At 44.5% G+C, this 14871-nt stretch overlaps 1 protein-coding gene across 10 annotated transcripts in view; it reads right to left on the reverse strand.

Moving 5' to 3' along the window:
- Nucleotides 1-1991: 1991 nt before the first annotated feature.
- CHCHD7 (coiled-coil-helix-coiled-coil-helix domain containing 7) overlaps nt 1992-14871 on the reverse strand; it is a 223809-nt gene continuing 210929 nt past the window's right edge. For 6 of the 10 annotated variants that reach the window (XM_085605595.1, XM_085605594.1, XM_085605593.1 and 3 more), the window contains one exon: nt 1992-13811. In XM_085605595.1, coding sequence (XP_085461721.1) covers nt 5821-8940 — 3120 coding nt within the window. In that variant the 5' untranslated portion in view covers nt 8941-13811 and the 3' untranslated portion in view covers nt 1992-5820. The remainder of the gene's footprint in view (nt 13812-14871) is intronic. The other 4 variants (XM_085605599.1, XM_085605596.1, XM_085605597.1 and 1 more) reach the window with 1 other exon arrangement.

Here is a 14871-nt window from a genome sequence, read left to right on the forward strand (position 1 = left end):
GGGGCTTATGTCACCTCGCTGACGTCACGCCCGTGGAGGACGTCGGGGCGCAGAGATGCTGGGCAAGAAAGTTTTCCGGGTCCAGTCTCACGCCTGGGGATTATTCTACGTTAAGGAATCTGCGGCTAGTAGTCTCTATCAGATATCATGTTTTGACTTCCTGCCTTAGGATTGGAAATCCTCTTCTTTGAATTCCCCTTCTGTGAATTATGTGTGCATGCTAATTAATTCAGCAAAAGTGATTACACATGATCAAATCAAATGCAAATTTTTCTGTTCCTGCAAATATGATAATCAAGCTTACATGAACATATTCATAGAATGTAATCATTGCTTTTGATCATCTTTATGTTTCATCATTATCTAAATACTAGAGTTTCTAGAAGGTTGTTAAGTACGTGTTGTAATTGTTATCTTTCCAAGAGAACATTCCCTGAGTAAGTAAAAATAGCTGAAAGGGCATTATGCCATTCTTTGTTGAATTTTATGCTAAAAATCTTCAACAAAACCTTAACAAATCTATAAAAAATAGATATCAAGAGCAACCAGTCAGAAAGAACTTCACACAGGGTGATAGGAGGACACAATAGCCCACCCACCCTAACTGAAGTACTCAGCCTTCACTGTCAGCATAAACAGATGGCTTTGTGAGCTGTAAATAGAATTTATTGTTCTGGAATAAGGTATGCAGTTAATGGGCTAGATCTAAACCTAGTATAGCACTACTAGTAGTGAATGAGGGTGTTAATGCTATACTTTAAATAACAATAATGTTGGGAGTTTTGCTTATGTTATTAAGTTCCTTACTGTTCACATTCATTGTCGTAACAATTCATCTTGTGTACACAAAACTAGGGTTTTAGTTTAAAAAATAAAAGGTTTTGAAACATGTTCTAATGAACCCTAAGTCTATTATTCATTTATGAAAGAAAATTTGTTGTTCCAATAACTGTTCCCATCTCAGGTCTCATGACTCTGCAAAGTTACCTGAAATACATCTTACGCAAACATTTCTCAATGGATTGTGTATAGGTTGCAATTCAGCAGTTTTTCTGGTTTGGGTTGGCACGTTGACTAGGTCCTTAGTGACAAGGGGTTAGAAATCCAAACCTGCGGCTCTAGAAAGGGTAACTGTGGAATGGATGTATTGACTTTTGTGATTCATTTTCATCAGCTGGCAGTTGAGAGAATCTGGGTTGAAAGAACTCAGATGACCCTTTTCAATGTGTATTGAGGGAAGAAACAAATTGATTAATTAACAATATCCTACTTCATCGCCTGAACTTGTTGATTTAGTGCTGCAAGTTGAGCATAGACTGGAGAAGAAGCGAATGTAGGAAGAAAAAGAAAGTTATTTCACTCCTTTCATGTTCTATCGTTTGGCCAATCAGAGGTCCATCGATCCTTAGTCTCAGGAAAATCCAATGCAATTATGAGCTGCAATTGCTTTGAAAACAAAAAGGAACACCAGCATAAGGACTGACTGTGGTGAAGCTGGACACACTACTCAGGTATGTGCTCAACTCTTTTAGGAAAATATTGAACTCTGCAAGAAGCTGAAGCCTGGGGTTTTCGAGTAGTTCCACTAGGCCCTAGATGTGCCTAGACTCGCACTTGCTCAGCACCAGGATATCCTCCTAGGTGATTGTGCGATCTATAAAGCTGCATAGCATGTTTTATCAGACTCTGATTGGAACTTTTTAGCACTCTAAAGAAAACGTTCCACCATACACTGGCTTCTACTGAGTGGAGACGTGAACTGAAGAACCATTTGAAATTCAAATAGATCAGAATCTACAGTGTTTGTGAAATATTCATCATAGGACTAGTCACTAAGCCAGATGGACATTCTACCTTGCCCAGCATGATTTCACGGTCACCTACATTCCAGTTTCACTTAAGATGAGCCAGTAATTTCTTCTCAATGAGAAGTTGGTAGTTTAGTCCATTCTAGACAAAGTCAAGAGGGCTCACAAAAACACAGCTCCGCATGAATTAAAGGATATTTATTTAAAGCCAACAAGTCACTTTTCAACTGGATGTTATCAAAATGTGATAAGAGATTTCTGGTCAACATGGTGCAAGTCTACCTGGATTTAGTTTTGCAAGCTTTTTAGTTACCTGCCCTATTTGTGTCTAGCCTTAATTCCTGCATTCTAAACCTTTTGGATAGCCATTAGAAATAGCTCCAGAATATTAACAGAATTTTCACAAATATTAAAACCGATATTTCATTTTAAGAAAGATACTGGGTGATAATGGGTGCATTTTTTTAAAGGCCCATTTTTCTCCATTGCTCAAGTTACCAATAACTGCAGAAATGGTACAATGCTTTTTGAGACACTTTTCCTCTTCATTGGTTGCCTCAATACTAAGATTTCTGATAGAGGGAATATATATCTCACTTTTTTGAAGAACAATGTGTAAGGCGTAGGGGTCTAAATAAGGTTTATATTCTGATTATCAGCCTGAACCAACACTTGGAGGAATATCTACTGTGTTCTGTGATGCAACTCAAGACAACTGGCTCTCCTACTTACCAACTGCAGATCTGTCTTATGATAAGGGTACTTGTAGGGCTGTCAAGGTCTCACCTAACTTCTGCAAGCAACGATTTCATCCAAGAGCTTTTCCATCGTTTTGAATGGATTGCTTGCTTCCAGCAACAAGTGATAATTGAATCAATCAATCAGGATTTATAAAGCGCAGCTAACCACCCGATCGGGTATGCAGACACTTGCAGGCGAATCAGTTGCAAACAGATAGGCAACTTGTTTCTGAACACTTACACTTTTCTAAGGAGAATGTAGGATAAATCAAAATCAAGTTCGGCCCTATTTGCCCCTGGAATGAAGGCTTGGTTATTTTCTCTTCTTCCTGTCTATATAAAGCCTGCAAAGTTCATATATGATTTTTTGGGCCATTTGAGATAACTACTCAAATAAATCCTGTGGCTTTTAAGCTGAAATTGTCTTGGAGGACTCATTCTGTTTTTTATTCATTGTGTGCCTGATCCTTATCAATGACTTCCATCTTAACCTTTGCCAGTTCTGGTACAAAGGTAACCTCAAGAAAAAGTTACTTGCTTGCAATAATGATCTTTCTGGTGGATATTCTATGTACCTACAGATTCATCACCTGCAGAAAAATCTCCAGGCATCAAACTGGATTCAGAATCTTCAAAGCTCTCACGTCTCTGGGGGGGCACTGTTTTCAAATCAATGCCAGATGTGACCTCATGATGTCACCAAAGCCATATTGCACCTACCCCTTCACAACATCAGTTTCCATTAATGTTTTCGAAGACGTCGAGGCAATTGAAGGGGCTGGCATCAATTCAGTACGGAAGTACAAGAACATAAATTGGAATCTTATTAACTTTCTCTATAATTATCCATCAAACATGGAGGCGGACAGGTCGATGAGGTGTCTGAGGTAGATGGAAAATCCACCAGAAAGATCGTTAACACAGGTAACTAACCTTTTCATCTGATGGATACTTCTATCATCAGACACCTTGTCTGTAGAATTACAAAGCAATATTCTGCTTAGAAGGAGGCTTGATGGATGGTTAAACATGGCAGAACTACAAGATAGAACTGGTGAAGTGACCATTTTGCTGCTCTTCAGAATCCAGGCAATAATGCTTGGTGGGAGCGTTCAGAGATGCCCACATAGCTGCCTTGCATATCTCTGTAACTGATACTCCTCTTGCAGAGTCAGTAGTAGTGGATTTGGCCCTGGTGGAATGGGCTCTAATCCCTTCTGGAGGCTCCTTCTTGGCTAAGGCGTATCAGGCACTGATGCAGCAGATGATCCATTTCAAAAGAAACCTTTTCTGCAACACTTTGCCTTTCTGCACCACATTACCCCAGGAATAGCTGGTAATCCAGACATGTGTTCTTGTGTAGTCTAGGTAGTAATTGATCACTTGCCTAGGATCCAACATGTGCAATTACTCATCTTCCTTAGTGGGAGGGGGATAGAAAGTAGGAAGGGTGATGAACTGTTTTAGGTGAAAATGATTCACCTCTTTTGGCAAGAAAGCAAGCAGCTCTGTCTAACACCACCAACGTATCCTCCTTACACCATTAGGTAAAAAAAGAGGACAGAAACTGAATGCACCTCGCTCACACATCTGGCTGCAGTAATAGCTATTAAAAACACTGTTTTTAGAATCAGCATCCTTTTGGGACAAATATAAAGGTACTCAAATAGAGTTCCAATAAGAAAAGCCATGACCACGTTAACATTCCCACTGGGGCACAGCAAAGGGAGTTGGAGTGTACATATTTGTCAACACTTTCAGCAACAACATTACAATGGGGCATTTGAAAAGAGATGGCTAGTCTGGCAGACAGAGGAACGATCAGCCAGAATAAGAGGATTTGTTAGAGGGGCGACACGCTGACAAGATGATGACCACCATCTCTGGTGACAGCTGAAAGTAAGCCAGATGTCTCCTGTCAATCTCCATGGATGTATGTGGACAGTGTGAAGCAGAATCATTTCCCCAGACAAGGAGATGAGGCCCAGTCTGAATGGCAGCTTGAGCAGGAGGATATGTGGAGAACAGATGATCTGCATACCACATCCTTTATGGCTAGTCAAGGGCAATGAAAAGGACTTTGCCACAGCCTTTCTGAATCTTGCGCAGAACCTCAGAAATCAGTTGTACTGGGAGAGGGAAGGGAGAGTATAATGCAGCTAAACGTCCCATCTCAACTGAAACAGGTTCCCTAAAGCTCCTCTCAACATCTACTGGAAGGCACAGAACTGCTGCCATTGATCGTTTTCCAAAGAGGCAAACAAGTCCATCTGAGGGGTTATGCTTGCCTGGTGGAGACATTGTCTGACAAACAGATTTTGCTGCTTTTGTTTGCCTAGTTTGGGGTTGAAGGGTCTGATGTTGAAAGTCACAAACACTTACACTGGCAATAGTCCCTCTTAGGAGGCAATTACAAGTCCATGGAGCAGGCTGTAGCCTTGCTGGTTTTAAACCACTGCAATGCTGAATCCACATTTTACTCCCGCAGAGCGTGAGCCATCGCATGCATGATTCAGAAGGTACACCTGAACATCTGATGAAAAATTAGGCATATGCAGTAAGCATGCAGCCGAATGAAGACAGAGGTGCTAATCGCCTGGCCTAGGGAGATTTGATTATTTGTACATCTTGGATCACTTCCTGGAAGCGCACCCTCAGGTTTTCCGGAACATGGGGGTAATCATCTGAGCCATGTCTCAATGTGTGTGGTTGTAGCACGTCAGGAGACAATTGGAATTCACTGACTTTAGCACCATACTCAAGGCCCTTCAACCCTCTGTCCGCTGGCACCATAGGGAAAGTACCAGCTGACTGCCCAGACGAATATGATGCATAAACTACCAGACTTTCAGTAGAGAAATGAGAGGAGAGAAATGATGGTCACCTGGAGCAGGGCAGTGACATCTAACCAACAGTCAGCTAACCACGTAGCCGATGTGGGTCTGTCCAACACTGCTAGGATTGGGTCTAAGAGGACATAATTGAATGGTAGCAATGGTTTTTTTATTGGCGCTCCCCAAAGAAGAACCTCAGTGAGGACGTTGGTCTTCACCTTTATTTTGGACTAGAAATGAAAGTAAATCACATTCGATGCAGGGGGTCCAAGGGAAAACTCCATTACCAATTCAGTTAAGTTGTCCAATCCACTGGCTGAAGAATTTGAATTTAATTTGAATTTAAAATTTCTTATAAAGCGCGCGTATACCTGCGGTTTCTTGGCGCTGATACTAACCGGATCCTAAATTAAAAAGCTGGGGGGACAGGCAAGTTTATTAATCGAAATATTTTGTGAACAGGTAGGTTTTAAGTTGGTTGCGGAATTGTGGGTAGAGAGAAATGGTACGGAGTTCAAGGGGAAGGGAGTTCCAGAGGGTGGGGGCGAGGGTAGCGAATTTGGAGCCTCCCCACTTCTTTCTCCGGAAGCGTGGGATGGTGAGGAGGGACTGGGAGGATGAACGAAGTACCCTGGTGGGGACATAGGAAACAATCTCGGAGGAGATAAACGCAGGTGCGAGTCCGTGTCGGGCCCGGAAGGTGATGGAGGCAAGCTTGAACTGAATTCTGGCTCGCACAGGGAGCCAGTGAAGTGATTTTAGGAGCGGGGTAGAGTGGTGAAATTTGGGGAGTTTGAAAACCAGGCGGGCCGCCTGGTTTTGGACCTGTTGTAGGCGATGCAAGCTGTAGGCGGGGATACCGGCATACAGGGCGTTGCCATAATCCAGGCGGGAAACCACCATGGCCAAGATGATGAGTTTTAGAGCAGAGACAGTGAAGAAACGGGACACCCTGCGTATAGTGCGCAGTGAAAGAAAAGAAGAGGACACCACAGAGCTCACCTGGGAGTGCAGAGTGAGTTGAGAATTGAGTTTTATACCAAGTGTCTTGACTGAGGAAGCGGGGGTAGGAGGGGGGCCAAGAGAAGGGGGCCAGAAGAGAGGGGACCAGGGGCTGGATGAACCACCCGTCAACACCAACTCGGTTTTGTCTGGGTTGAGTTTAAGGTGATTGTGGTTCATCCAGTCCCTGATGTGAAGCATAACAGATTGAAAGTTTAGAACAGAGGAAGGAGAGGATAGATTGAAGACAAGCTGGAGGTCGTCCGCATAATTGAATACGCCGACCTCCATCTGTTGAAGCGAGAAGATTAAGGGGGCAATATACAGATTAAACAAGAGGGGAGAAAGAGAGGAACCCTGGGGAACCCCGCACTGAACTTTCCGGACGTCCGCCGTGAAGTCACCCAGGCGAACAGCCTGGGTGCGGTCACTCAGGAAGGAGGACAGCCAGACCAGGGCAGTCCCCCCGATCCCCGCCGCTCCGACACGGGAGAGAAGGATGGTGTGATCCACCGTATCGAAGGCGGCTGAGAGATCGAGGAGTACAAGGGCCTGGTGCTGATTAGTGTCCATGCCCTCCCTAAGGGTGTCCAAGACCGACAGGACAACGGACTCCGTAGAGTGTGCAGGGCGGAAACCGGCTTGACGGGGGGCAAGAGCACCATGATTCTCCACAAAAGAGCTCAGAGCACAGGTGACGTGGCGCTCGAGCAACTTGGCCAGGAATGGTAGGAGGGAAATAGGACGGAAATTGGCGGGGACAGAGGGGTCTGCCCCGGGTTTTTTTAGGATGGGCACAATTACCGCCGATTTCAAGGGTTTGGGAACGATGCCTTGGGCAAGAGAGCTGTTAAGAAGGTGAAGGGGAGGGTCAGGGCAGGAAACAAAGATATGGCGGAGAATGTGAGCGGGACAGGGGTCTAAAGGAGAGCCGGATTTGACCAGGGGAACCAAGGTGATCAGGCTCTCTCGAGTGATAGGGGGAAGTGAGGTAAGCACACCTTTAGGGGGGGGACATTGAGGGTCGACAAAAGAGGGGGAGGGTGGCGGGATATTAGCCTTGATAGTGATGATTTTGTGAATGAAATAGTTGTTGAGAGAAAGACAGAGTTCTTCGGACGGGGCTGGCTTAAGAGTGGATCTGTCCGAGAACGCTAGGTTGTGGATGATGGTGAATATCTCCTTGGACTGGTTTTCCGCGGCTAAAATTTTGGAGGAGAAGTAGGATGTTTTTGCCTCCAAGATGTCTTTTTTATACTGGCTTAGGATGTTAGTGTAATCCAGTTTTAGAGTGGGGCAGTAATTTCTTCTCCATGCCCGCTCCGCGCGGCGTACTGTTAATTTGGTGGTCTTAAGCTCTTCGGTGAACCACCGATTAGCGTCCTTGTCGCGTTTGGAGGTAATGCGCTTGAGCGGGGCAAAAGCGTCGCGTCCGTGGGAGAGCCACTGATCTATGGCATCGACCTGGGAAAGTGTAGGAAGACCCTGAAGGGGGGGGAGGGATGAAGTAAGAAGGGAAGAGAGATTCTCCAGGTTGACACGACCCCATGATCGGACCCAGGTGTTTTTAGGCCGGGGGGGCTTGGCTGGAGGGAGGATGGGAAGAAGGAAAGAGATCAAGTGGTGATCAGACCAGGGGCAAGGGGTAATAGAGAGTGAATCCACCCAGCAGTTCAGGGACCACATCTGATCGAGTATATGACCTTTGATGTGAGTGGGGGAATGGACATGGGAAATGAAGTTGAGGGAGTGAAGGGTTTCGGAGAATTCCTTGGAGGAAGGGCACTCAGCGGAGTCGGAGGGCCAGAAATTAAAATCGCCAAGGAGCAGAATGGAGGAGTTGTTGACTGTGATGGTGGCCAAGACCTCCAAAAAGTCGGGGAGAAACTGTGAGGGGGACTGAGGGGGACGGTAGGTAAGGAAGCAAGTCAGGGGGGGAGAGGTGGAGACTGTGCGGATCACCAGAAATTCGGAGGTTGCAATGTCAGGTAAAGGTAACGTTTGGAAGAGGAGATTGGTGCGTGCGATGACCGCCACGCCGCCCCCGGCCCTACCAGAAGGGCGGTCCGCCCTGAGGGCATAGTAGGTGGCCGGTAGGGTGGATAGTAGGGCAGGGAGGGAGTCATCGCAAAACCATGTCTCGGTTAAAAAAAGAAGGTCGGGAGCATGGAGATCCAATAAGACTGACAGTTCATGTGCATGGGCAACAGCAGACCGGGTGTTGAGATAATAAGCTGTGAGGGCTTTGGGGGATGATGAGGGAGCGGTGCTGCAAGACACGGGAGGGGTGTCCACTGTGGGGAGAGGACAGAGGAAGGGAGCAGCAGGAGAGAGACCAAGGGAGGAGATAAGAGAGCAAATAGAGGCCGGGATAGGCCAGGGGCCCTGGCAGCAGCGAAGTTGGTCCGGGGTATAGGTGATAAGCGGAGCAGAGTGATAAGCCCCTAGTCCCGGCCAGTCGCGGACGGGCGCAGACGGGCTTGCCTTAGGCGCGCCTTCGGCGCGCAATCGTCGCGCCCGCTGCGCTCGTCCGCTGCGCTTCCTGCCAAGGCACATGATTTATGGTGAAAGAACAGGCAATTGGAGGGGGCGTGGCCGGCCGAGGGGGCGTGTCTCCCTGGTATATTCCATCATCTTCAGGTACTGGCACCTACAGTGGACAAAGGGTGGCGCCATCCAAGGCCTAGGCAGAGGTGACGTGGTGCACCATAAAGCCAGGAGGAGCCAACATCCATATAGGTGGGATGGAGCCGAGCAGCATCAGAGCGGGAGGCATAAACATTGGAAGGTCATAAAGTTCCATGGGGCCTGATGGTGAGACAAATGGCACAGACACCGGCAAAAGTGTTCTACATGGCGATGAGAAACGCCGCCTGGTCAGTGCCTGGAGTCACAAATTCTGGAAGAGTCGGTGCCAGCATCAGTTTATCTGGGAAGAAAGGTATTTGTTGATGGAGCTGATGAAGATCGAGGTATCTCAGAGTCCAGCAGAGTCAAAGGCACAGGGAAACTAAGAGAATGGTTAACCAACTCCATTAAACCAACTCTGGTTGCAAGAACGAAGATGCTGTGTAAGTGGAAGGGTATTGTAAAGGACATACCTTTTCTATGTGTCTTTTGCTTCCTCCACTTTGCACCCAAGGAGTAGGATGATGGTGCCCAGCATTTAGTTCTTGAGTGTCAACCACTGTCTGTTATCCATGACATGTGCCATGAAGAGCTTGGCCTCCCTTTCCTTTATTTTATTACTGAGAAGAGACATATAAAGCTAACACAATAATCAAGACCACTACAGGATGTGGTAATTTCCAAGTTGAGTGCGGGACCACCTCAATGACAAAATCCAACAAATAAAAATAAGATCATAAACAGGCGAGCAATAAACAAGTGGGTGCAGTCATCATGCTATGTCCGGCCCAGAGAGTAGAGTTCCTGGGGTCTAAAACACGACTATATAAACAGGCAAGTAATAAACATGGGTGTAGTCATCGTGCCATATCAGGCCCGAAAATTGTTCATCAATTGTAATAGGACTTCCTTGTTGAAAGATGCAGTTTAGGGATTCAGTCTGATTTCAAGGAGCACGGAGTTCCAAATTCTCGAGGAAAAGTTTTCTTTTTATAGACCCATTTATGGTTTCCAACAGTAAGGTGCTGGAACTTTTAGAGGATCTGTAGCCGCCTGAAAGCGCCAGTTTCTGTGCGAAGTATCTCAGGGTATTAAAGTGTAGGACTTTATGGGGCATGCAGGAACTTTTTAACTATTCTTGCTTCGTAAGGGAGCCAATTTAAAGATTTCAGATTGGGGGGCAGGATGTGGTTGTTTCCTTTAGATACTGTGATGAGCCCTGCAGTAGAGTTAAAAGAAGCCCTTAACAGAGACTTCTTGAATTTGGGTAGGCCACAGAAGGTTGCACTTCCATAGTCCAATCTAGGAATTACTAGGGCTTGCAGGGCAGACTTGAAGTCATTGAGTACCAGGACGGTTTTTGTTTTGTTTAAGATGTTCATTTGGAGGTATAGTCTTTTGTTGGCAGCACTGATGTGCTTCTGCATGTTAAGGCTCTCGTCTAGTGTTAATCCCAATAATCTTCTGGAATCTAGAACGTGTGGCAAGCTGTTAAGAGAGGTTTGTTGCTTCATCCATTCCTCAATATCGGGTGACTGGGTGGGGCGATTAAGAGGAATTTCGTTTTAAGAGTGTTTAGTTTGAGGCGATTACATGACAGCCAGTTTGGAGTTTTTTTTGCAGAGTTGAGAGACCTGATGTTTTCAGGGGAAAAGACATTCAGGTACAATTGGGTGTCAGTGGCATACATGTGATAATGGACATTGGATGACCTAATAATTTCAGTTTAAGGCTCAATGAACAAGTTAAAGAAAGTTGGTGAGAGCGAGGACCCCTGTGGAACGGAGTGCGTGTGGAGTGGACTTAGCCAGGGACTGAATCTTTGAGTTCTGTTGTGGAGAAACGAGGCAAACCAATTTAGGATGGACCCTGGCAACCCCATCCTATGTTCCAGTAGGTCTAGTAGGTTGTCATGCTTAACCATATCGAAGGCGGACGATAGGTCGAGGAGGATTAGAAGGCAAGATTTGTTCTGATCCAACATTTTTAACACGTCATCCACTATACGTGTAAGAACCGATTTGGTCGGTTGATTACTTTAGGGTGGACATTCGGACAAGACTATCAAGAGCACGAGTTGTGGTCTGAGCCAAGGCAACAGAGACAAATGGATTGGGGGCTGGTAATAGACAAATAGACCAAAGTAATTTGGTTGGGACATCATACTACAAAAGGTAAACTTATTATGTGAGGAAAACGCACGACTCTCAAGAGCGAGCTCTGGATTCGTGTTGAAGGCGCGGACAAAAGGGAACAGATGTTTTTATGCTAGGGTGGGTGCTAAATGGCTTCAGTAATGTCACCTCAGGCCTCTTCCGGCATTGATTTGAAGTCAGCACCCGGACCAGCAACTTGAGAGCTTTGAAGTGTTCAGATTCAGTCTGACAACTGGGGATTATTCTACAAGTGAGGCTTCTGCAGGTAAAAGTATCCATCAGAATAAGAGGTTCTCACTGGATAGACTACCGAGTAAGTGAAAGGTCTTCCGAAGATGCAACTTCAGTTCATGCACCTTTAGTAGTTCGATTTTGATTACAGCACCCTTTCAAACATTGTTCTTCAGGTGAGGAGCCTACAGTTAAAGCTCTGCAATGAGTCGGTTCAAGATCTTTTCGAAAGCTGTATATATATTTTTGGAGCAGAAAAACAATCCTAATGAAGCAGGCCAATGTATACCTGAAACATCATGCGGAGTGTGTGTTGAGCAATTGTGCTGCACAAACTGCTCTGATATCTCCTTGCTTAGTCACCAGAAAAGGTGTTCCACAAGTCCCTAGATCACCAGGAGTAAAAGACAGCAGACAGGTTCTGGACGCCAGTATGGTATGGAAGATGTCAAACTTGTGCTTCTTCATCTATTAAAGGTTCCCAACCTAAAATGGAGTTTAAGTCCTTTCCCAAGATGCCAGTTCATGTTTGATCACTGGAAGGGACGTTCACATCCTCTGTACTACTTCTGAGGTGCAGCGATGTCCTCGTACTACTGTTGCTCATACCAGAGATTCCTTACAATAAACCCGTACCACAAGCTGTGAGGGACACATTTCTTTCACACAGAGACTTTTCTTTTTACTGACAGGGGGGTGGTGCACCATAGTGTATATATATGAAAAAAAAGCGATAGAATGTTTGAACTAATCTCAGCCACTAGTAATTATGCAGGGCTTCTTCAAAGTCCATCATTATTTTGCACATCATGCCACCTCAGTTTGGATCTAGCTAAATGCAAATCAGTCTTGACCCTGCTCTGATAGGAACATTCCAGCTGTACTGTCAGGGAGGGTTCTTCCTGAACCAGAAAACAAGCAACCCAAGGCCAAGTTTTGCCCTTATTAGGGTGAATCAATCGGGTAGAGTCTGGTTCCAGTGGCACAGCGTACATGGGGCCCATGTCTGGGCATACATGAGGTGAGAGAGTGTGTGTGTGTGAGAGAGAGAGTGTGAGTGTGTGAGAGAGAGTGTGAGTGTGTGAGAGAGTGTGAGCGTGTGTGTGTGTATATATATATATATGTATTGACCAGTGGCTTGAATTAATCTCTGCCACTGGTCATTACTCAGGCCTCATCCCAGTCCATCATAATTACCAGAAACTGAGCATTTAGGAAACTTGAGAAGCATGGGAATCCATGGACATTTTCTTATGTAGAATGTTCAGCAAGTGCAAAAAACATGACTTTATATTCAAACTTGCTGGGGGATTCGCTAAGTATACAGGAACTGGGTCAGCCACCATCCAGGAAAACCTAGTAACCCTGAGCATTTCTGAGATCCAGAAGAAAACGGGGTGGTGTGTCTTGTGTTGAACCTAGGACGTATTCTAACTCATGTCACAAAGAGCTAGAATGGGACCATAGTGGAAAGAAATGTATTTATAATGTTTCTGGGTTCCCTCGCCAGCTCAACATTTTTGAATGGCAAAGTAAAGTCCTTCCCCTGGGGACAAGAGGGCACTAGAGTTTCATAGTGCAAGAAAGCAACCACACCTTTATCAATATAGAATATTGAAATTAATGATGTAGGTTCAAATTTATGTTTTTATAAGTAATTTTAAACTGTGCCGCTTTTAATCATCTGCTACTCAGCAGTAGAAACATGGACCATTCATCCTTAAAACTGCAATCTCAGTTGCCAAGTTGATTATTAACTTACACTTATCTTTTTCATTTCTGCCCACTAAGTAACAACATATATCACCACAGTAAGAATCTATGGTCACTCTCAATATTGAGCATTACATTTAAATTAATATACATTAAGATAGCATGTGGTCAAGTGATATTAACCAACATCAATTGATAGTAAGGCTCTAACCTTTACAGGTCAGGGTTGTAGCGACGGTTTCAATAACAATGTGCAACATATGACTAACAATCTTTTTGGCAAGCATGAAACATTTATGGTAAAAAGAAAGATTGGGATTTGGGATCACAATTTCTCTAAACTAGACATACCCGTTTTAATTTTGGGATGAAGTGCATCAAGCTATAATAACTTAACAGGTAATGAAGTAGCTTAATGCATGCTCCTTTCATTGTTAATTTCTTTAGCAAGGTAGACTTTACAAAGCATTGTCCCAGTCAATTCAATTTCACATTAAACCACAGCTAAGTATCAAACTCTTTAGAGGTTCTAAAGGCAGATATTAAAATGATTGCATTCCAGAACATGTTAATTTACATAAGAAACTAGTGCTATCAGTATGGCACTTCTCCTATTGATTCCAAAATAATCTTCCTTTCTTCAGCTGTTGGCATTGTGGGTTTGACGCCTTCTCGTCGCCTCTGCCTCATAACCGTACTCTGGAAAAACAAGGTTTCATGAAATTGTAATTTCAAATAGACTGTCACTATCACTTTATTCTCATCTAATTAAAGAAGTGTTAATAAAGAAACAACCTAAATTAACATTGGAAAACTTTCAAGGAAAAGCACAATGGAAGCGGGATCTTACAAACAAAATAAATAAATAAACACAAGACATTTGCCACATTATAAAATGCTTATGATTTGAAACACTGCATTGGGAGGGAGAGGGGGTGGGTGGGAGGGGGAGGGGGGGACATCTCGTATACGTAGGCTATCCAGTTTTCGGTTTCAACTGTTTCACTGTTAAAAACCCACCAGAAAGATTTCTTCCCTACCATTTTATGCCACTAGATGGCAGCAGAACCTGGTCAGTATTTCAGTTTCATTGTCTGCTTAAGATTTCTAACAAAGAGACAGTGCTCCAATGAAAAAGTTCACAGAACTTCATACAATAAAAAAACTCGCACTGCACCCCACCTTGAGACAGACCAGGCTGATGCAGCCAGACAGAACATATTGTGCTGCCAACTGGTGTGTTTTCCCTCACTAAGTTTTCAGACCAGTCACAAGAGCAATAAACTCCAGGTAGCCAGGAGGTGGTCCACCTTCAAGACAGCCTGCAACATGAGCAGCATATGACAGAACTTGACACACCTCCCAGGAGATGAAAGTGCCAACTGGTGGGTCAATGGGATCAAAGGTGAGGTGGGCAGAAATGGAGGGTTCCCTCACCAGGATGCCAGGAGATACAAATAAATATATATATATATCTTAATCCAGCAAAGAAGATCTTTAGAGCAATTCTGCCTCAGGTACTTGGTACCAGTAGGAAACAATTTAGTGCAGCAGAGCCCACTGGAACACCAAAAAACAGTACATTATTCCAAAGGTTTGCATGTCTCATTTCCTTTTTTCTAGTTTGCAGGTCTCATTTCCTTTTTTCGTGATTAAAAAAAATGAATCCGAATATTTCATGTTTAAAATAATAACGCAATAACAAACGCAAGTCATCCAAGAATAAAGTAAGGAATGACTCTCTCAGGAGAGTGCTAGC

The sequence above is a fragment of the Triturus cristatus genome, chromosome 5_1 (genome assembly GCF_964204655.1).
Source record: "Triturus cristatus chromosome 5_1, aTriCri1.1, whole genome shotgun sequence".
NCBI classification, from domain to species: Eukaryota; Metazoa; Chordata; class Amphibia; order Caudata; family Salamandridae; genus Triturus; species Triturus cristatus.